The sequence below is a fragment of the Pteropus medius genome, unplaced genomic scaffold, assembly GCF_902729225.1.
Source record: "Pteropus medius unplaced genomic scaffold, Ma_sr-lr_union100, whole genome shotgun sequence".
In the NCBI taxonomy this organism is placed as follows: Eukaryota; Metazoa; Chordata; class Mammalia; order Chiroptera; family Pteropodidae; genus Pteropus; species Pteropus medius.
Window position 1 is genome coordinate 15,319,126 of NW_024340692.1, and position 23,344 is coordinate 15,342,469.

Sequence of the window (23,344 nt, forward strand, 5' to 3'; positions counted from 1 at the left end):
ACAGTCTAGTGACAGGTTGGGTATATGGGGAAAAAGCCCAAATAAAATGCAAGGCAGATGTGAATTTATACCAGTGTGTAAAGGTAAGTTGACAGGCTGCTAACAGTAGGCCACATGGCTTCTGAGGTTAGCATCATCATTGAGCTGACCTACCTCCTAGACACTAAGGGTCTCTGAGCGCCTCTTCTCCATTCTCCCTCCCAACTCAGTTTGTACAGTCTCTAATTGACAGTACCAACTAGAGACAACCCCTCTGTGTAGACCAAATTCCCATGTGTTCAAAGAGAGGTTGAAATCAATAAACTGATAATTCTACTCTATGCATATATTTACCACCTGCTAAAACTGAGTACATTTGTGAGAGGGGCCCGGTTTACGGTCTCAAGAACAATGTGAAATTTCTTTGCAATGTTTTGTTTGTTTGTTTGTTTGTTTGTTTGTTTTTTGCATTAACGAAAAGAAATGGAGATAAGAAATTTTCAAAAGTCATTTCATTTATGACTGTATAATTTTAACTTTTCAAGGAAACTAAACTTACTGTTCAAATAATATTTGGCTTGGGAAGACATAAAAATTAATGTACTCACTGGGAGGTAGAAGAGTAGATGGTAGGAAACTAGTTAAGAGCACTAACTTATTAGTGGTGCTTCTTATCTGGTGGTGATTTTGCCCCCAGGGGACATTTGACAATGTCTGGAGACATTTTTGGTTGTCACAACTAGAAGGGGAGCACTACTGGCATCTCGTGGGTAGAGGCCAGGGAGGCTGCTAAACATCCCACGACGCACAGAACAGTCCCACCAGCCCCAAGAAAGAACTGTCCAGTCCAAAATATCAGTAGTGTTGAGGCTGAGAATGCCTACACTAAAGACAGTGAGCAGAGTAAAAAATCCACATACAGTAATTGAGAGTTTGGCCATATGTTGTGGACTTCAGGTTTTCCATTTCTCAGTGGGACCAGAACAACATGCTCAAGTGACAGGGTGATAAAAATGCCACTCCTGAGGAAGAAAACACTAAATCCTTTTCTACACATTCTACCACAATGAGCCATTCTTTAATATGAGCAAAAAATGCTGGTTTCTAAAATAATGTGTCCTGGTGGACTTGTAAATGGACAAAACTTTGATATTATTACTTTATCTATTAATTAGGATACAATGACTTCTTTGTTCTGGTTTCACTGCTGCACACTCTAGGCCCAATTACTACTGACTAATGGTGCCATGAAAAATAATTACACCCATGTGCCACAACTTCCACACACTCTTTATGTGTTTTTTCTTCACCAGATATTCTAGCTGACTATTGAAACTGAAGAACTTTGCTAATCCCCATAACTGTTTTGTCTCCTCTCACATGAAGCATAAAGAGTTGGCCTAAAGAGCTGAGTCGGTCCCCGAGAATCACATAATTATCATAGATTCCCATACTGAAAAGCAGCCGAGTGCAAGCATCCTGCTGTTCGAAGCAGTCAAAAGCGATTCCAGATCAGCTAAGGCTGAGAAGCAGGGGTGGGGGAAAAAAACCAGTAGGATGAACTCAGGGAAAGAGAGAAGTTCTCATGAAGTTAATTACTCACAGTGTGAAAGGGAGTTAGCAAATCAGCTTTTCTAAGCACGGACCAATGGGATACAGAAGACAGTGATGTGGAACAGGTTTAACAGGAAAGTTCTCCTGATGACACTATCAGCATTAACACTCTTAGACCCAAGGAGCTTTCCTGTGCCAAATCTATGTGAGAAACACCATTTGTCAGAGAACACACAATAAAAAGGAGAACAATGTAAACGTTTCTCATTCTATTTTAAAATAATGTAAGGTAGATGAGATTTTTCTCTTGCTCTTTCATTTATCAAAGAGTATTTTTAAACTTGTTCTTTTCCCCTCCCAGCTAACACACACGTCCAATCATTCACACAAATGATGGCCACCAACTAGGTATGAGGATCTGTTCTGTGAAGCCTGCATCCCTGTTCCACGGAGTTTTTACTACCTACCTGATTTCAACTAGACCTTTTTTTAGGGTGCAGCCGTTTCAGTCATCTACCCAAACACTTTGTGCAAATAAAATGACAACAGTAAGGAAAGCAAAGTGTATGCCAGTTCATAGGAAACACCAGGCCAATCGACATGTCACATGCAGCATGACTGCAGTTTTGCAATTTATGTGACTAAGTTATAATGTGGCACTGTTTCTCCTATCTGTAACTCTTCATAACTCCTTTTGACTTCTCCCCCTACATCTTTAGATTTCCTTTCACAGCTGATCTTATCTCTGCTTTTTTAACCTGTCCCCAAAGATCTTAACCATCGTATCCTCCCTACCTCTTCCACTGTCTCCCATCACTACTCCTTTTCTATACTGGTTCCACATTCCAAGTCTATTCCCTCACCCCAGAGAGGGAATGCTGATATAGGGAAGATGCAGTTAACCACACTGAAAGATGGTTTTATCCTACCATGTGCCAAACACTGCTATGAGCTAAAGCAAATCAGACACAGAGCCTGCCTGGACAAAATTCCAAACTGTAGGAAGAGACAAACAAGCAGTTGCATAAATAAATAACAGCTGTGATAAGTGCTATGAAACTAAAATACAGGAAGTATGCTAGGACCCAGGAGGGGTTCCACCAGGGCTGGCATAGAGAGTACTGTCAGTGCTGTATTTGAAGAGTCCACTGGGCAAAGTGTGTGGAGTATGTGTCTGGCAGAGAGACTGGGATGGGAGAAATTCTAGGCAGAGGAAACAAAACCTGCCATTTTTAGAAACTAAAAAAAAAGGGGGCTCTGCATAATAAGGAAAGCCCAAAGTGAGGCATAGAGGAGACCAAGCCCTAATCACGCAGGGCCTGGGAGCAGCTTTTGGTCCTTAAGTGTACTTGGGAAGCTACTGAAGGCTTCTAAGCAAGAGAGTAAAATGATCAGATTTGCATTTTAATATGACTGCTCTGGCTAGATGCTAGAGTATATATTAAAATTCTCTTTAGCAACTTCCAGTTGGTTTTCCATAGATTGTTCAAGTCCCCATGAATTTTTCTCTTGGAATCACAACTTCCTTTGAACTGTTTGAATTTTATTTACCCAACTAGATAATAAGTGCTAGCCATAGTGTTAAAACCATCAGAAAGCAGAGGCTGCCTGTGGTCTATACCATCCCCCAAAATCCTGAAGAGGAAACTGAGAAGGCCTGACAAACCTCAGCTTCTCTGGGCTGAGCTGGAGACAAGGATCAGGTCCTTGGCATTGGCACTGTCCTCTGGGGCTCTATCCATGACCTCATTCTGCTAATACAAAGAAAATATTTTTCTTTAAACCAATGGATGACTCACTGCAGAGAAAAATGATGGAATTTCCTTTCTTGAAGGTCATTAAAGTATGATATATCTAATCTGGGAAGGACAAGTGTGGCATGAGTGAGGTCAGGCAGAAAGGGCATTTTAGGGACCACAGGCTCTGATTTAGCACATTGAGATGCAGAGCGCAAACTTGCTCCTTGTTTGAAATTAGGATGGGAAGAGAAGGGACTGAAAATGTCCGTGAAGCAAAGACCATGCTGACTCTGGCAGCCAGCAAGAGTGTGGAGGAAGGAAAGACAGGAAGCATGCTATTGCCAGTCCTTAATGCTCCCAGCCCCAGCCCATACTTCTCTACCCGTGGGGCTGATTTACCTAACAAGGAAGGCTAAAGACAGGAGATTAGGGCCTGGGGCAACTTAAGCAATACACTCAGAACATTCAAGACTTTTATTCACTAAGTGGTCTCTGACAAGCTCAATTTTGGGTCAGTTTTGCCTTCAGAGTCACCAGAGTATTACTATCTATCTGTCTGCCTGACAAGGCTTTTGCTACGGGTGACCCTTATTGCCTGAAGTGCATTTAAGATCCAGAACTCAGACAACACAAGTTAGTTATCATTCTCAATTGTCAGATACATCAGATTAGCTACTTACAGACACTGTCGAGGATCTATTTGGCTCAGAAACTCTTTTTGCGTTCTCACTGCTCAAAGTTAGTACAATTTCAGCATCAAATGGTATGATTAATGATAATAACAGATTACAATCCAGTGAATAAATTAGGCATCTGTGAGTTCACGATATCATAATAAATAAATACACTAGAGTGCCAACTAATAAATAAAGAAGGAATTATGAAAACAGAAAAGCATCATTTAGCAACCATTATAATAGTTGGCTGATTTAGGCAGGAATCATCAATGGATGCTAAGGCTAGTCGGTAGAGACTTCTTACTGAAGAATAGGATATTGGTGTGGTCTCAGAATACCTTCCTACAAAATGCTTATCAAATACAAAGGGAAAAATGGTGACTCTATAGTACAGAAAGCTGACAGATAACCACCTAGACCAGGTGATCAAGGCTAACATCATGCCCCTGATGTCATGCTCTGAGAAGAGCACCGCGTCATTTCTGTGTTGTTCCTACCTGGAAGGCATGGCCTGAGTCTGGAAACATCAATGCATCCTACCTGACAGACATCCTATGAAACTACAGGTCTCTTTTTGAAACTGCCAAGATCAGGAAGGAAACGGAAGGCTGATGCTGAGAACTGAAGGAAATTAAAGAGACATGATAGACGCATGTCTTTACACACCATCCCCACCCACATAAATGATGAAGCAAATGTAGTAAAATATTAATCATTGGAGAATCTAAATCTGGGTGAATTTTCCAAATTTTCTCTAAGTCTGAAATTATTTCAACATAAATTATATAAATATAGATAATATACATATATAAATAAAAACTTTCATTCACTTGTGCCTTCAGTGTCTGTGGGGTATATGAGTGCAGTCAGCCAGTCACCAGGGAGCACAGCCAAAACCCCACAGTTGCTCATATGTAAATAAAGAAGCCTGGTTTTTATCAGGGGCTGATGTTTCTGCTCTCCTATATTACATATTCTTTAAGGAATCTTACATTCGTTTGAGGTATCCCTAGAAACTTGCAGAGCTTCTCAATCATTAATCTTGCAGATTAATGTGCCAAGAGCCCGTGAGAGAGAATAAAGTCTAAAAGCTCCTTTCTGTGGCACTGGAAGTCTTCCACAATTTAGTCCGAATCCAGTACTTCCCAGTTTCCTCCCCAACCTGAACCTCAATCTACCAGAGCAACTTCCAAGCCTTTGAAAGTTGCTCTGCCTTTGCTCATTGTTTCTCTACCCACAAGTACGCCCCTTCCCAGCTTCTTCCATCTGTCAGAATTAGTGCTATCAACCTTCAGGGCCCAATCCAAATATCCCATCCTTTGCAAAGTCTTCAGTTATCTCCCACTGCTCCGTCCTGGGAAGAACTTCCCTCCAGTCTCCTAAAACACTTTGCCTATACATACTGACATGGGTTATAGTTAGCAGGCACATGTCCGTGTTCTCCTAACAGACTGTAGGTATCTTTATAGGCAGGAACAAGTAGTAGTTATTTTTCTATCCCTCAGTGCATAGCATGATGCTTGGCACACAACATACTCAATATCTGTTGAAATGAAAAATCCCATGTCTAGGCATTTACTGATTAATAAGTATGGCAGAGGAAGAGATGTAATGATTAAACTCAGGCACTCTAGGGCCAGACTGCCTCAGTTTGGATCCTGCCTCTGCCACTTTCCAGCTGTTGCCAAGTCAGAGTCTATTTCGACTGTATAATTGGGAACATAATAACCAGCTTCACAGTGTTGCTGTGGACCACTGAGAAGGATGCCTATGACCTACTATTATTATTTACTATTATTGAGCCACTCTCTGTTGTTTGGTGAAGCATACAGCCCTGGCATCCCAGAGATGATCCAGAACACCTTTTCTCCACCCTGCCCCCCATCTCCCAGTGAAGCTATGGTTTGAGGTGTTTATGATACCTGTTCAAAATCAAATGAGTCTGCTAAAATGTTGAGGTCTAAATTGATTTCTTCTTCCTAGAGTGGATGAGGGAGATGCTGGCTGGGCCCTGCAGGGAAATGTGCACACGCACCGGGGCTCAGCGAAAGTGGAGTGTGGGTGCCAGTTAGATGGAGAGGGCGTCCTACTCCAGCATCAATTATGCATATAGGAAGGAGGTAAAATGAAACAAAGCAAAAGTAGACAAATATTCTCCAACTTTTAAAAGTATATCACGGCCAAGTTAAAATATTTCCTTTCCACAATAAGAGGAAAAGGTTACGTACTGATTTTTTCTGAATAATCTCATTCTCATATCTCTCCCAAAATCATGAGAGGAAACCCCTCTTTAACACACTGTGCAGAGATGCATGCTTCAGAACCACTTAACGCTTTTCCATGCAATCATCCAGAATGGCTTGCCTAAATCAGGGAGAAGGTATAATTTTCTGTTCATAAAAGAACGGGAACTATAAATATTTCACAGACAAGCAATAGGCAGCAGGGGTCTGGAATCATACAATGCAACCACAAGTATATACATAAAATGGGGGGAGGGGGAGGCTGAGAGGAGGGGATGGTAGGATGCGATTTCCAAAGGTTGCTTCCAGACTATGACTCTTCGACTATATACAAAATGTCATGACAATGCATGTTATGTCAGAAACAAACTGCAGCAGCTGTCAGACCAGAAGTTCAGGCAGACAAAGCCCGTGGCCTTGCTCTCTCCCCAGGCCGATCAGCAGCACCTTTCTAGTTGTCCATAACAACCAGCACAACCTCACGATCCCCAAATGCAACTTCCCTTTGCTGAATCATCAGTTCTACTCTGGGCGCATCTTAAGAGTCCAGAAACCAGGCTGCAGGTGAGCAGTCGAGAGGGAAGAAAGTGGAAAGGGTTATTGTTCCTAGGACTGGAACAGGCTACGTCTTCATAAAGGGCACATTGTATTAAGGAGGCACGTGACATTACAGAGGCCTTGAGGTTTACACAATGGCCCTCTTCACCAGTGTTCAGTGCCCACTGTAAGATGCAGTGACTCTTTGCCCAAAGTCTGTCTGAAATAGCCAAGATGCCATGGGCTCTTCAGTACTTGCTCTTCACCAGCTCAGGCAGTGATGCTCTCCAAAGCCTACTATCTAATTTAAAAAATTATTACTGAAATGTAGCCTATATTTGTCATGCATGCACAGAAGGGAACTAGTGTTTGGGGACTAAACGCTGTTTTCAAAACTTTCTTAAAAAATAACATGCTGCTTTAAGTGTAAATAGGAAAATATACCAGTTCAAAGAGTAATTTTGTGAAAAGCAAAGGAGCATAAACTGGGGCTTTGGGGGCAGAAAGGGCTTTTCTAACACAATAGAAATAAATTTTGGGTGGGGTAATTGTATGAATCCCAGCCCTTATTTTGTTTTATAGTGTTTATATAAGAAAAAGAAACCAGCTTTAAAGCACTCCAACCAGGTCCCCATCAGAAAAACCAAGCTGAAAACAAATGACCAAAAATGGATTTACCAACAAAAAAGGAAGTTCTGGAATTTAAATAAATCGTAAACTCAAAAACTCAAACCTTAGCATATATGTCACACCTGTGACAATGACATCTTTATGTTAAAGCCATAGCTAAAGCTGAAATTTTTACTGAACCAAAGTCAAGTCCTGAGTTATCCTTTCCAGCTTGTAATAAAAGCAAATAGTTTTCATAACACACAGAGCTTGAGTTTGTATTTCACCAACCTCCAACCAGAATGTCACACCATCTTCTATTTTTCTTTTTTTGGGGGCTTTCTTACTTACCCACCCAGAAACAAAATAACTGTGATTTTCAGAAAGCAGGAAGCCAAGTCTCAGGCATACTTCCCACAGCATTAAAGGGACTACACACATTAGCAGGCAAAGAGCCCAGAAGCCGCTGCAGAGAATTTATTTATACCATTTGGAATTTCCTGACCAACGAGCAGCCTGCTGGCTGGCCATGGGGTTTAATTCCAGGACTCTCGGCGTCAGTGAGACAGCAAAAACGACCAACGAACCAAACTGCTGGCAAGGATCTGAACAACAACAAAAGAGGTGAAGACAGACCTCTCCCATGCCCCTTCCGATTTTTCAAACAAACTATCCTCATATTCTTTAGACACACAAAATGCTAACTAAGAAATACAGCTGTAAACCTGCTAATTCTAGGAAGAACTTAGATAGAAAGGGAGCAAATGTCTCCTTATTCTTCCCGCTGACTTATTCCCTCCCCCTAAACTCTCCAGAGCTGAGAAAGACTCCCTGTTAAAACTTGAGCTCTAGCTCAGTAGCCTTCTTATGAAGGAAATGATTCAGTCTTACACAGAACCCAAGCTGGGCTGGAGGCAAGTGGTTTCTTTTCTTGGTGTGCTCTTATTTAATGCAACATGCAATTTAAAGGCTAAAAACACTCCTGTTTGTAAACCACAGACCCAAACTTTTTTTTTTTTTCATATTCCCCTAAACATTTTATCCAAATTAGATCCTGTGACTTTCAAAGACACAGAATTAGTTCCCAAACAAGTGTATTCTGTTTTAGGGTGATAACATCCTTGAGCAACCTTCTGTTTCTGTTTAAAGAAGTTAGTAAGAATATGTCTCTCTATTGGATTAAATTAATCACCTTTAAATGAAAAAGAAAAGTTTCTTTTAAACCTGTTCTTCACCTATGCCTAAATACACTGGATAAATGTGACTCTAGAAGAACAAGATTTACTGAAATCTGTGTATAGGGCAAACAAGCAAAGCCAGTTCTAAACAATAAAGCAGAGATTAACAAAGATTAGGGATGACGCTCAATGGCCTGCTTTGTAAAGTTCAAAACAGGGGACAGCTAGGTGGAGAGAGGCAAAGTTTACAAGAATCCACTGGATTTTCCTAGTTTAACTGGTTCATTTCAGGGTCTGAACACACCCACCTTACTGCATGCATCTTTTCATTCCATCCTTCTAGTCTATACCCGATGCTTTAAAAGTGCTTATCTTTGGGAGAGACATTTTTCTGTGTAAAGCTATAAAGATTAAACTTTTAAAGATGATGTGGGACTCCTCTGGATTTGTTTTATATCAAACAAATAAACTGATTCAAAGGAAAATAAACTAAGAACAAAGCTTCAAGTGCCAGATACTTTAAAGCATAGGGTCCAAATAATTCCTAATTATTTTACCCAACAATACCAACAATACATAAGAGATCTGAGTTAGGCTTATTTTTTCCTTTTATTGGAGGATTTGACAAAAACCTTTAGAAATATTTATGTGTCATAAAATTTACCCATTTTAAGTGTACAGTTCTGCATCTAAAATCACAATCTAGTTTTAAAAAACATCCATCATCCTAAAAATCCCCATAGGCTTGTTTTATCATTTGCTTTTAACAGAGAAACTTTCCTCTCTGTACTTTTGAGAAAATTTTGCTATTATTTAGGCACATTATTATATTCCAAAATAGGTATTAATATCAAAAGATTGTTCTTAAGAATTAAACTGAGCAAAGCATCAGAATGTAGTATTTCTTAACCCTGCAAAGGAAAATCCTGCTAAATTATTATTTTGTAAGTACTGTGTTTTGGTAAGAACATAGATAATTCTATAAAGCAGCTGAAGGTAATTATTATCTATGTGTGCTTCTATGAAGGTGAGATCCAGGAGAAAGTCATCGTATGCAAATAAATGTCTAGTCCTTTATTGAGAATGACAAAAGTTGGGATGGGAGAAGAATTAAAAATACGGCTCCTCCTGACTGGAAACTTGTCAGTCACAAAGATTCCAACTGTGTAAGAAAGACACACCTGTCTGCCTTTACTCTCCCTTAATTTAAATACAAAAGAAGCAGAAGCAGCCAAATGAGGTCTGGGAGGATGCAGGTGTACTCAAGGCTTTTCCTCCGATAGGTGGAGAATAGGCAGAAAAGGCGACTCCCAGTGAGAAGGGAAACGGATTGTGGACAAAAGACTTCTGTTACCCGGCTGGCAGAGGGTACACTGACACAGTCGTCCTCCCCTGGATGGTGGCTGCAGAGCTCTGAGACTGCAATCAAGCAGCTCTGAACCCACAGTTCTTCGATGTTTACTTATCAGGAATACTGCCTCGAGACTTTATCCAGAGGGCCTGACCCCTTGTCTAGAGACAAAACCAAAGTTAAATGTAGTAGTGAGTGGTAACAGTGAATTACATTTTGGACATCTGAAGATGCGTATTTCCTGACATGACCCGAGTTTATCTTCTTCCCGCAATATGTTCCTCTTGTTGTTATCGATTTCTTAACACCTTTCCAGTCTTACAGACACAGCACAAATGCACCTGGGTTATCAGTTTTGTGATAGCCTCCTTGCTTCTTTCTTCACTATCCGCTGTGTACAATTCTGGACCAAACTATTCCAAGTGCTTCATATGTATATGAACTTATTTAATCTTTACAACAATCTGACAAGGTAAGTATGAGTATTGGCATTTTATAGCTGAAGCTCATGTCGTCATGCCTACTCAGCTGCTATAGTCATACTATGTAGTACTGAAAAGCCACATGGCAGGCACATTCTTGCATTGCAGCCGTTAAAGAGCAAAGCAAGCTGCGTCTGGGGAAGGGAGCTGGCATTTCTGAAGGGTGGGGAAGAGAAAGAGCCTGCTGCTCTAATGCTATCGCTTCTACCATTCCTTTCCCTTCTGATGTACCCACCACACATCCCCTGCAAACCTTCTCAAACAAAATTTTAGTTTGCAAGAAGCAGCTAAAATATCAGTTGTGTCTGAAGTTGTCTCTTATCTTTCCAGCCACCCCTCCTATCTAGGCTCCCAGAACGGCTTCCTTTTCCTTCTGTTCCAATCTGTGCACACATCTTACATCCCTACAAACTTACAGGTGCTTTGCCCTCTTCATCTCAACTTTAGCTGTGCTCTCAACGCTATGGGTGCCCAGCACTCATTTGGTCAATTTTAATTCCTTCCAGAGGAGCCTAACTTTGAGCGTTTCCTTTTAAAGAGTTGCACGAAAATATCAAGGACTCTGAGCCAGCGGGGTGATGGTACTAACACCACCTTTGCCATTCAAGGTGAAAGTGCCAAGGCTGGAACCTCCCAGAGCAGACACCCCCATGCCACAAGCTCTCAACCCCGCTGCACAATCAAATGGTCTGGGGTTGTTTTTAAAAATGCTGAGTAACCCTGCCATCCCCACCCTAATGAATCAGAATTTCCTGGAGTGGGGCCAAGGGCATCAGCAATTTTAGATGTTCTCTAGATGAGTCTATGCCACAGCCTGTGATGAGAACCTGCCTGGGATGAGAACCTCACTTGAAACCAGTAAAATCTGCAACTCAAAGTGTGTTCTTCCCTTGGGGCTAAAAGAAGCTGAGAGCCAAGTTGGGAGTAGCCCTTTAAGCAATTCAAGTGTTCTCTGAGGGTCCAGATCACAAATTCAAATACCAGGCCAGTAACTGAAAGGAAGGGATCTAGAAAGAGTTGGGGGAGACCAGAGAGCACCTGTCTTCTCTAGCTGACTGTGAACCCGTGGAACTACACACCTAGTGATGCTAGATCTTTAGACTTTCCCACAGTAGATGCAGAAATTGGCATTTTTATATAAAATTACCTATCTTTTTTTTTTTTTTTAAATTTGGCAATTAATTCAAATTAAAACAAAGCCTTTGGATGATGGTCAAGCAGAACACATTCCCAGGCCTCAGGGTGGCACCCAGCAAGGACTTCATGGTATCCATTTGGGACCCAATTTCATTCCTGTTTTCATCTCTTTCCTTTTCTCACTTTCTACGTGACCAAGTTTTTCTTTCTCATTTTAAATTGCAAGGGGCCTTGATGGAACAAACTGTAAAGCAAATTAGAAAAACAATTTTAATTCTGGTGCATATTAATTTTGTATTTTTAAATTTAGCTCTTTTACTACTAAGATATTTCTTTTAAAAAATAAAGACAAAGACAACAACAGCCAAAGGACCCCTACCATTTCTCTCCAAGGTAACAATGTACAAAACCTCTACCTATAAGTATTCACCTTAAAAAGAACCAGGAGTTTCTGCTATTTAAGGAGGGCCTAGGTTATTTCTTCTGTATTTGAAACTTCCCTCCAAACCATGAAGAAGTCAAATGCCTCATCATGCTACTTCACCCATCTTCTCTCAGACTTGTGATGGGGTGTGACACCAAAAGCTGGGTGTCTACGGTAACTGCATGAGGGAGAAAAGTGGGCGTAGTTCCTTCCCATGTCACCACAACTCCTTTTCCACCCACCTCCATTGTAGCTGACGGGACTTGAAGGGGATTACAAAGACAGGTCCAGCAAGGGCTTCCAGTGCTTTCTTATCCTGTTAGGTGAGTACCGCACTGGGCATTGGAAGAAGACTCCTTCTTTGCATGCCTGGATTAGAAGGATCTGCTCCTAAAACTTAACTAAGGGGAGATTTTCCAAGGAGGAGCCACAGTTAACATGAGCAGGGTGTGCCCAAGCGGAGGTGTGAGATTCTAGTCAGAGAGTGAAATTAGGAAGAGGATGCTAAGGAGCCCAGAAAAAAAAATAAAAAAAAAATCCTCTTTTCATTACACCTTATTCAACAAAGTACATTTACCTAAACACATTTAAGGCTTAACACTGGTCACAAAGAATTTATACATGTTAGGCTTTCTTTACAGTCTGGGTTGCCCCAGGATTATTACTTTCACCGAATTTAAACAAAAGACTGTCACACAATATGTTTTCATCTAAGATTAAAGAAGCCAAATGACAAAATGAATCGGAGTATGAAACTAAATAAGGGAATTAAAACTTTAAATTAGATTACCACAAAGACTATAAAGGCTGTAAATAGCAAGAGATAATAAGGACAGCTTACTTCTTCTCATCTAAAAGGGGTGATAGATCTGTAGAGACCATCCCAAAAAAACCGTGGGAGAGAACGAAGGGAGACCAACCGGCCATATTCCCCCCTTAGGTCACCATCTCAGGTTCTCATCCAACAGTTTCCACCACCCACCAAACCAGACTAGATAATAAGCCTGGAGCAAAAGGAACTGACCAGAGCTCCACCTCCTCTCTCTCTGGTTGGGTTGCTGACAAGCAGAGAAAAGGGCAAAGAGAGAGGCCATGGGAGCTGGAAAGAACTTAACAAATGGCCCCTGACAATAACCCTCCCTGGACAACCACATTATACTTGGTTGCCTCTCCCTGGGACTTAAGGCATTTAACAGACGATACCATTTTAAGCCTACCTTAGACCATGTGATGGAGAGAAAGCAGATGCTGTAACTTCCACTTAGTTGTGAGGAAAGAAGAGGAAGAAAGCCAGCAAGTGTGTGTGGCAAAGTGAAAGTTTACATGTTCATTCAGGAAAAATATCCAGGTGAACAGGCTGGAGTATAACAATATAAGATTGGTCACTGGCAGAGCTCAATTCAATCCCATAGAGTAAGGAAGGCACTATGCCTGTATTACATGCCCAGCATTCTGCCAGCACAAAGTAGGTGTGCTGCAAATATTTGCTGGTTGAACGCTGAGCATGATGACTCTACGCTGAGTACTAAGCAAGCCATGATGGGCATACCAAGATGAAGATGACATGGAATACTGCCTCTTAAGACTTTAAGGCTTACGGATTAGTGAGGCACACAACCGTAATTCTTAATTCACAGCAAGTGATGGCAACGATTTAATAGAATACAAATCCCTCTAGGAATAATAAAGAAGGGGTGAATTCCCATTGGAAGAAGTAAGAGAGGAAGCAGAACTTGAAAGATAAGAGAACTTATATTGAAAGATATGGGAAAGACACCCAGGTCAAGAGAATAGTGCCTTCAACAAAGCCACTAAGAGGGGGACAGGGCAGAGTGGGGTTGGGGAACAGCAGCTGGGATGGTGCAGAAGATCCCGATTCTTTCACAATAATTTGGACAGGGCTGGTGTCTTGCTACCTGGAGTCATGCAGAGCTAGGAAGGCCCACCATGATTTTTGCAGGCATCAGGACTGAAGAAGCAGAAACAGACTGATTTCAAAATAAAGCCAAAAACAACAGCTCAGAGTTAAGAGAAGGGAACAGTTAGAGATTAAAGTTACTGAAAACTAAAATGCCTGGAGAGAGAAAAAAAATAACAAAAGTATGAAAAGCTCAATGATCCTTAATCTTGCCAGCCATCCTTAACAAAACAAAATCACATAGTAGTGAGAATAAGGCAAAGAAAGACCTGCTTTCACAGGACCTCCGGCTTGGTCCATTACGAAGAAGGAAAACAGCTGCCTTTCTGCCAAATAAGCTTTTGTGCAGTCATTTAAAAATGAGCTACTGAATGAATGAATGAATTCACTGAATTGAAGTATTTCTACTGGGTTTTGTGTCATTCCTTCTGGTAGTTCCCCAAACTATATCCCGATTTACATTCACCGCTATTTGGAAAGTTTACTTTTTCATCATCAGTGTCCAGAGGACAGAAGACCAGAGAAAGATGCTGTAGAAGAAAAGCCCCCAGCAATAAGCCCCTTTTACCATTTTGAAGATTTTTCTGGTCTCAGATTTCTTCACTTAAGATCAGTATCCTAATGTGGCATGCGTTCCAGCTCCTGTTTTCTAGTGCCCAAGGAACATCTGCACACCCCTCCTTAGAGAATCCACAGCTCCCGTGTATGTGTGTGTGTGATGCAGGAGAGTGCAGAAGGCAGTGCTCAGGGCCTCCCGAGATTACTTACCGGACAGGCTGACAGGTAACCAACCACAGAGCTCGAGATGTGATGTGGCCGAGTCTCCTCGCACTGCCAAACAGCTGTCCCTGGGGCAGATCTGGAAGCTGTGGGAAGTGTGGTGCTACTGGAAAAATCTGGTGGCACAGGGCTTCGGTGTTTTGCAATTTTTTCCTGTAAGCTGCATTGCTGGAATGGTTTGACATGCAAACCATTCCCTCCTCCCCTACCGGCCTACAGACTTCCAGGTCTCCACCCTGATGTGCTATAAAAATCAGTGTATCATCAGGCTGATTCACTCCTTGAAGAGGTGGAGTCCTGGTGAGGGTACATGCTGCATACATTTGGCAGGTACTGACTCCTCTGCCAGGTCGTGAAAAGACAAATCAGTCTTTGTCCTCACAGTTGGAGGGAAACACGCCAGATGGGCTGCCTCAAAAAATCATTTCCCTGGTGCGTCCCTGATCTGAATGAAGCATCCCAGTCAATCAGTCTAAAATGCTGGGGAAAGTGAAACAAATGAACTGTACCTTGGTGGGTACATGGACTTATATGAGGGGGATACTGAGAGCAGAGGGAGAAGGAATTGCTTTGAGTTTTAGAAGAGTTGATGCACATGACCAAGGTTTTAAAGATATTAAGCAATTGGGTTTATGAATCATTAGGAATATCACATCTCTCCCTTCTTTTATATATTTCTAGTCTGGGAACAATCTCCCGTTTCCTTCCAGGAGATTCTTGGAAGAAATGTACCTGCTATACAGAAACACTAAAAATGCCTTGGCCTAATGGATAGTTGATACAAGAGGAAAGGGCACTCAGAACATGGGCAGGGATGGGAAAATCTGGCAGGACAAGCTGAATCAATGTTTTCACAAAATTATTTGCAAAGCTGATGGGATTTATCAACTAAACAAAATATTGTGACACTAAATTCAGAAAATCACATGACTATCTCTTGGTGCTGCCTAACAGAGATCATGTCTAAAACCTAAAAATCCCTCAGAAAACTAAATAAAATCATGAAAAGGGATGTAAAATAAACTTAGAACTTGTAACTATTAATAGCAAATGGCTTCCATAAACTATTACTCTAGTACCAGCTCCTTTAAATAAAGGTTCATATGGTGAAATTGTAACCATGTCCACAACCTTTGATCCAGCTGGCAGAAATGTCACAGATCACTCAAATCTGTTTTGCCACAAATAAGACGAGTAAGCAGTATAAGAATTTAACTTTCAGGATAAGAACAAATCCCATGAACCCAAAGATTTGTCCCTTGGCCCAGTTCTCCCTCATGTCTATAGTTCTGTTTTTCTACCTGTTGGTTAGAAAGGCCTTCTGCATATTACAGAATATTATTTAATCTAAATTTTCAGCCATGGCTTGCTCCAAAGAACTGGTAGGATTAGAAATCTGGTCTATTTTTTAAAAAATCCTCAAAACAGCAGCATACTTATTTTTAAGTTGTAAGAGTACTAAGGTTATATACACAAATGGGCTGCATATTTAAAAACTTCTCATTTTCAGGCTTCATAATGAACTGCGACCCAAAAGCAAAACCAGGCTTAGCCTCTAAAACAAGACCATACTTTTCCTAAAGCATATGGAAATGAGTAAATTAGATACAGCTCACTCCAAAAACATCCAGGAGAGAAGCCAAGAGAGGAAAAAGAAAATCATAAAATTTTCTTTTTACTTAGAATTTCTACAACTGTTTGAATGAACTTTACCACATCTGATTACCTGTTGGGTCTTCCTTGAGGTTTTTATTAGAGAAGTCTACTCATTGCAATTTTTAAATCTGCTGCCAGAAAAGAGCAAGAATTTACCACTTCTGTGAATTTGAGAACGATGCTAATATTTTTTCATGCCAGATTACAACAACAGGCCTCAAGAGAAAAGGACCCCAAAGCAGAAACAAGAGGGTTAGTCACTCTTTTTCCAAGCCCATACAAACCTTTCTCAGAAACTACACAAAGGAGATGAACTGGAATTATCCTGGACACACACAGGAAAAAGGCAAACCCTGGAAAAGGAAGCTAATGAGCTATACTTTTGATGGGCTCAGATAGCCCATCCAGGTCCTTCAAGAAAGAGGGGAAGTGCATAATCAGAGATCAATGCCAATACTCACGATGGAAGTCTGCGGGTGAGCAGGGCACAGGACATTCAAATCCTTGTAGGATGGGCTGTTTTTAATCCTTTTCCTCACTATGACGTCTGAGAATGATAGCAACAGCTTGAGTTCTTAACATAGCGTACCTCCTTGTTAGGTTTTTATTTTGTGTTTATTTTTCTTTCTTGTTGGCGCCCACATAGCATCTGGGGAGAAATCTCCAACCAAAGGGTATCTTTGCCCAGCACCTGGGACTAGCCAGAGACCAGATTCTAGCCTTCCTACACGCCGGTAGGTTGGTACTCTCCGGAAGATAAGTCATCCTTCCTCAGCTTAGTTGGAGAGCTAATCGCCTGTCTGAAATCTGCCGCTTAACCCATTATGACTCGCTCAAGGTTTGGAACAAGAAAGCTGATGAGGCGAAGCTGGGTACAGGTTAGAACTGAAGCCTCAAGAGTTTGTAAAACAGGTAAGTCCCGATCAAGGAGGGACTCTTCGGATATTCTCCGGGGGCTATATGAATTCTGGGGTGCTAATTAATCAGACAGGCAAGACTCCGAAACTCAGGGTCTCCTATTTGTAGGTGGTATTGCATTTTAACAGTTATGTAATCCAAATGTAACTACTTCTTACTAAAAAAAACTCCCCAGTCATCACTATAAGAAAATAAACTATTTCCTTTATAAACTTCAGTGCGAAATCAGCTTTCAATAAACTAGCAATTAAGTTTCTTTTAATTTTAATCTAATTAAATTATTAGACACATCAAATAATAGGATGAAACTGCATATGTACTAAATACCTATAAAGTATTGGATATGTTTGTTCACGTGGCTCTATGAAATAATCCACACTAAAAAATAAAATAACTTATCAACATAACTCCTATCCCAGAGGACGTTTTATTTTTAACCATTCTACTGTTGAATTTTATGAAGTTTTCTGAAATATATACTTTCCCCTTGATCTGTTTAATGTGAATTCCACAGACACCACACTTCTGATTTTTAACGTCAATAGAATGCCTTGAACAACGACAACAAAAAGAACTCTCCATATTGAACTTCTAGCTTAGCCATTACCATGTGAGCTGGGCAACTTGTGTTTTGTCATCTGAAAGTAGGGAAGGGAGGCTGCACAGGTAAAAATCAAAAATATCCCCAACTCTAGCTATCGCCTATGTTTTTATGTTAGGCAACTTTGCTCTTCCCTCTTAGCTCTTCTGATACACCAATGAACACATAACTTACGGGAGAATGCGAAGCACAGGTAGAAACACACATTTAATCTCTTTGCAAATTGAAGCAGGAGCTCTTGGAAAGCCATGACAGGTACTAACCACACACTAAAGCAGCCCTAGTTTCTAATCAGCTTACCTTCTGCCTCTGGAGTAACGCTAATGCAGACAACAGGTCTGGAACTCACCACCACGAACACACCACCTCTGTTGTATTCCGGGACTTTCTTTACAGATGGTCTCAGAAAACACCAGGTTGGTTCGAGCCAGACCAGTCAGTGCAAACTGGTTTTATACTTGACAAACAACACACAATTTCTGCTGTCAGGGTCACCGCAGTGGGCTCAGAGTTCTGTTTGAGAAATGCTCCTGCCCAGAAAAAATATTTACACAACCAAGAGTGGGCTACACTGCACTGTAGCGTTCCACCTGTTCTGCCAGGAGTCTCTGGCTCTGTCTGACTGACCAGGGCTTATCAGCGGCCTTTGAACCTCATTTAAGATCAGCATGGAGACAAAACCTGGAGCCAAATAACAGACCAGGGTAACAAGATTTTTTGAAATGTGTTATATTAATTTAAAATGCCAATCAAATTTTAATGCAGTTCAATATGGATTTTAAATAAGTAAATAATGTATCTGTATTTAAAAAATGTTATTTAGGCTACAAAAGAGAAATAGCAAGAGAAGGAAAAAACTACAATAAACTAGCAAAGGCAAGTATTAGTAAAAATAAAGATGGTGATAGCACGCATAAAAATTCACTCCTTAATGCTCATCTATTTACTTCATTTGACTGTTAGACTCAGGACAGTAACATAATTCTTGCCCCAATGTCACAGCATCCAACAGGGCCTGGCATAATGGCCTGTACAGGTGTTTATTCGATCAGGAGCTCATGACAAAGATAGCAGACCAAGAAGGACAGTGATTTCCTCTGACATCTGATCAGCACTTTATATCTTAAAAAGTATTTTTATGGCCGTTGTTTTATTTTTTTTCCCACAACACTCTTGTGAAGAAGGTAGGACGGGTATTATTATCTCTATCTGACAAATAAGCTACTTGTTATTTGGCTTCTAAAGAGATTCTAAGCTCTAATTAAAGTTTCACAACATTAATAAGTGTTTAGAGAAGTATCAGTCAGTGCATCCAGTTTACAACATGATTCAGAAACTTGGGAAAAAGCAGACTGTCCCCCATCCCTAAACTCCACTGAAATATAGTAATTTTTCTAACCAACAACCCCCATTTACTTCCTAGTTAGCTGTAAGAAAAGAGAATGGTCATGATCTATTTATGGTGCTCATACCTCATTACATTAATTAACAAATGCCATTAGGGTAATCTTAGTAATAGCATAATAAAATTTTAAATTAATAAAATTAAAACTGTACCAGTCAAGGGAAGCCAGATGAAAGATCTGGTGAAAAAGAGAGAAACAGGTAAGGTTGCCAGGCTTAGCAAATAAAAATAGAGGACACCCAGTTACATTTGAATTTCAGATAGACAATAATAAATACTTTTAAAGTATAAATACTTTCTTTATTTTATCCGGACACTCTGTCCACAGGAGACCCCAACTTCTACTAGAAAGTAAGATCCTTAAAGGTTGGGATTTTTGCCCATTTAGTTCACTGCTGTATCTCCAGTGTCCAGAACAATGCCTGGCACATTGTAGGCTCAATACCTGGCTCAATAATATTTTCCATGTACTAGTAAAGTTTATTTCTTAAGCTAGGTGGTACGTACACGGTTGCTTTATATAACCTTTATGCATTTTGCATGTCTGAAATATATCAGAACGAATTTTACAGATTACAGTATTAACTGCTCTTAATTTCAAATTAACACCTTTTGCTACCCAATCTAATTGAAGGTCTCAAGTCAGAGTATAAAAGAGTTTGTGACGCGTCCCTTACCCAGTTGAAACGCTAAACAGGGACATGATTGTGGGGTGACCAGTCCTCAGATGGATTTTGCAGCCAGTGGCACAGTGTGGCTGACGGTGCTTTTCCTGGACACTCTTCCTTTCTTCTGGTTTATTCCTAAGACCATGACCAGTGTGCCCTGACTCCACCCTCATAGGAGATTTCTCTTCGTGGTCTATGGAGCCAAAAGCAGTGATTTTTCAGGGGAAGGGGTTGGTTGGGGGACCCCTTTGGGGCATAACACATCAAAGGAAGTATAGTTTTAAAAGGCATATTTACTATTATACATTATCTTTGGAAAATGAAAAAACATATAATTTACTCCATATTTAAAATTTCTACTAAACTACCCAAATAATTTATCTTTTTTCTCGTGGGAAAGATCAGTAACGAGAGTTCATTAGCTGCCAAAAAGCCCTCTTTATCCCATCTTAATCTGGGGCCTGTAAATGTTCTTTATGCTAATTACATTTCAAAATGGTATATTTATAACCAGCATACACTTTTGCAGTGCTTGAGTTTGGCTTAAAAAAAAAAAAGGGCAGATATTTCTTTTGTAATACGAAGTGGGAAAAGAAAAGATAAAATGATGACTTTTATAAGCATAACTTTAACTATGCAAAATATATAAAATTTAAAGACTATGGAAGAGTATTTATTTCTGGGTGGTAGTATAATTCTTGCTTTATTTTTTTACACAGTACTACATGCATATATTTAAATTTTTTTTCTATAATAAGCATCATATATACATACGTAATGTATACATGTTTAGATATCTCTGTGTGTGTGTGTGTGCATGTAATTAAAGTAATTGTGTATGACAGAGCCTCTAATCAGATTTGCTTACAGGTTCACAGAGGTCATGGTGATGAGAAGAAACAAAAACCTTCCCTTGCCTGGTCTAGATACCTGTCTGCATTAACAATCCATACCCTGAAACCCCGAAGTCACAAATTAGAGAGCTTTCCTTTGCATTCAAACTCGGTGCCCAGACCTGTTAGGTAAAGCACCAGCTAGGGAGGAAACATTATAGCTAGATCATCAGACTTTAGGAACAAAGAGAAAAGGGACACTCTAGGACAAGTCAAGTTGGAAAAGGAATTAGGAATAAATGGGGTAGGTATCTAAACCCTTGAAGATAGGATTCTGCCAGAGACTCCAAAGCGTCAAGGTCTGAGACCCCAATTCCAAGTCCCGCTTCCTCTGCGTGTGTGGATATCAATGAGGACAGGGGAAGGGAGGGAGATCACAGTATCACAGGGGCCTGAAGCCTACCCACAGCTCTCAAGATTTTCAAAATGTTTCAATCTCCTCTCTTATCAAATATTTTACTAGAGAAACAAGTAATAATCCTAACTTTTCTTACGTCACTTAGGTAACCTGCTGAGCCTCTCTGTGATAGCAGTAATGGTGATGATGATAGCATAATCTCAAAGAATTACTGTGAGGATGATACAGGCAAAGCATCTTGGGCATCAAAGCACAGAGTAAGTGTTCATTAAATGTTAAATATTATCATTCATATTTTATTATAGACAGCAGGATCAAAAATAGCCTCAAGAAGTTGGGCAGTAAAAAGGACAAGCAAATAGACAAAAGAAACAACTGAGTTTATTTGGGTAAGTTATCACCTTCTTGCCAGAGGATACTTGCAGCTGGGATTACCGGAACAAAAAGTCACATACAAGGCCTGAGTATGCCCAGTTCAGTGGTCTCTTCCTCCCACTTGTTGCCTTTAAAAGTGCTTTTTTATGGCTTATAATACTGCATTTGTTTTATAAATTTCTCCCAAAATTTACATAAGCAATACTGGAACAGATATGTAAACTATATAGGTCTCTAATATAACCAAAGTAGGAATTAGGATACAAGTCTTTATGATTCATAATATGGTTTGTTGCATATTCCTGCCTGGGAAAGTCACTTTAGAGACTATATCCTTCTCTTCCCCTCTTCCTTTCCCTTTGCTTCCCAACATCAAACACTACTGCTTGAGAGTAAATACTAGGAATTGGTTTTAAGCATCCAAATTCATTTCTTCTCTCATCGTTCAATCCCTCATAAAGAAGTGCAAGAGAAGTATACATTATACTTGCATCCGAATTCAGGATTTTACATGTGTCTTTCAACACTTCAACAGAATTGACTTAAGTAATAATTTACCCAACTGATTTCTGTACATAAAAACAATAAAGATAAAAGCAAATTCACTAAATGATTAAAAAAATAAAACAAACACAACTTCAGTGGATAGAAAAGTACTTTGAAATCAGTTATCTAGGCAACTTACCATCGTCTATTTGTTTATTAAAAGAAAAATTAGAAATTAGTTAGAGTAAAGCCATATATTTACACACACACACACACACACACACACACACACACACACACACACACTCCAGCACACGGAGTTACCTGAGGCACAGCCATTAACCTTTGTGGTGTGAGCCATGCTGGCTTGAATCCAATGACAGATCCAAAAAGGAGTGAGGAATCATGCAAATTTTATGCATGAAGTTCCCAAATGCCTTCAACCTGAAACAATAAAGAGAGCCCCATTAAAATGGATCATTTAAAAATATACACAATACTAAATCTTAGACTTCTGTTTACAAAGATGACTGCTAATGGAGAGAGCAGATCTCAATCAGGGAGAGACAGCCTGTAGATCAAGGTGGTGGCTGCCCTGGACTCAGCCATTTGGTGTTTCAGGAATAACAGGTTCACAGATGCACCTGTGGACAGATACTGAAAGCAAGTCTCTAGATATAAAACTCTGATGGGAGACAAAACTTGTCAGAAATAACTTTTTAGGAAAGTGGTCTTCAAATATAAATGACCTCCTAACATGTGTCATTCTGTAGCATTTCACAAGTTACTTTTGGTTTTTAAGCTTATCCTCCTTCTCAGATGTTGGTTCATAGTTTCATTCACTCAACTGCAATTTGAAAGTAGTCGTTGCACCAAATGTTCATATTTTTTAAAAAGATTAATTTCATATGAATTCTTTTGAGATATCACAAGTCTTTCACCTACCCGGTCATCTAAAACACAGATCTAATCCAGTTAATCCCCCTCATAAAAAAAAAAAATCTTCAGCATCTCCCATTGTTCTGTTGGATAAACTTCAAATGGCATAATTTTGAAACTTTAGGGTTCACGTTGGGCAACAAACTTCTTAATTTATCTTGGTCTTTATTTAAAAGTAACTGAGATTACTATAATATGATTTATGGTACGATCACAAAATTTAAAACAAATGGAAAACAAAAAAAGAAACAAGAAAAAGAACAGAAAAGAACATTGTTCCAACCTTTGCTTTTCCAAAAATGCCTTCTGAAAAATGCTGGCAAGAAAACCAAACCATGGTGCAGATAGAAATATTCCATTTCCATTGTGTCCAAATTCTAACTCTCGATGCACAAAATCAGAAGAAATCGAGCTTAACAAATTCCAAGTTCAGAGTC

General features: G+C 40.0%; 1 protein-coding gene across 9 annotated transcripts in view; it reads right to left on the bottom strand.

The window, feature by feature from the left end:
- The window catches only part of KANK1 (KN motif and ankyrin repeat domains 1), a 177,218-nt gene that overhangs the window by 32,516 nt on the left and 121,358 nt on the right, over positions 1-23,344 (bottom strand). For 7 of the 9 annotated variants that reach the window (XM_039888254.1, XM_039888187.1, XM_039888153.1 and 4 more), the window contains one exon: positions 22,293-22,412. In XM_039888254.1, the coding sequence (XP_039744188.1) occupies positions 22,293-22,329 (37 nt within the window). In that variant the 5' untranslated portion in view covers positions 22,330-22,412. Of the gene's footprint in view, positions 1-14,596; positions 14,671-18,083; positions 18,210-22,292; positions 22,413-23,344 lie in introns of those variants that run through there. The other 2 variants (XM_039888430.1, XM_039888510.1) reach the window with 2 other exon arrangements.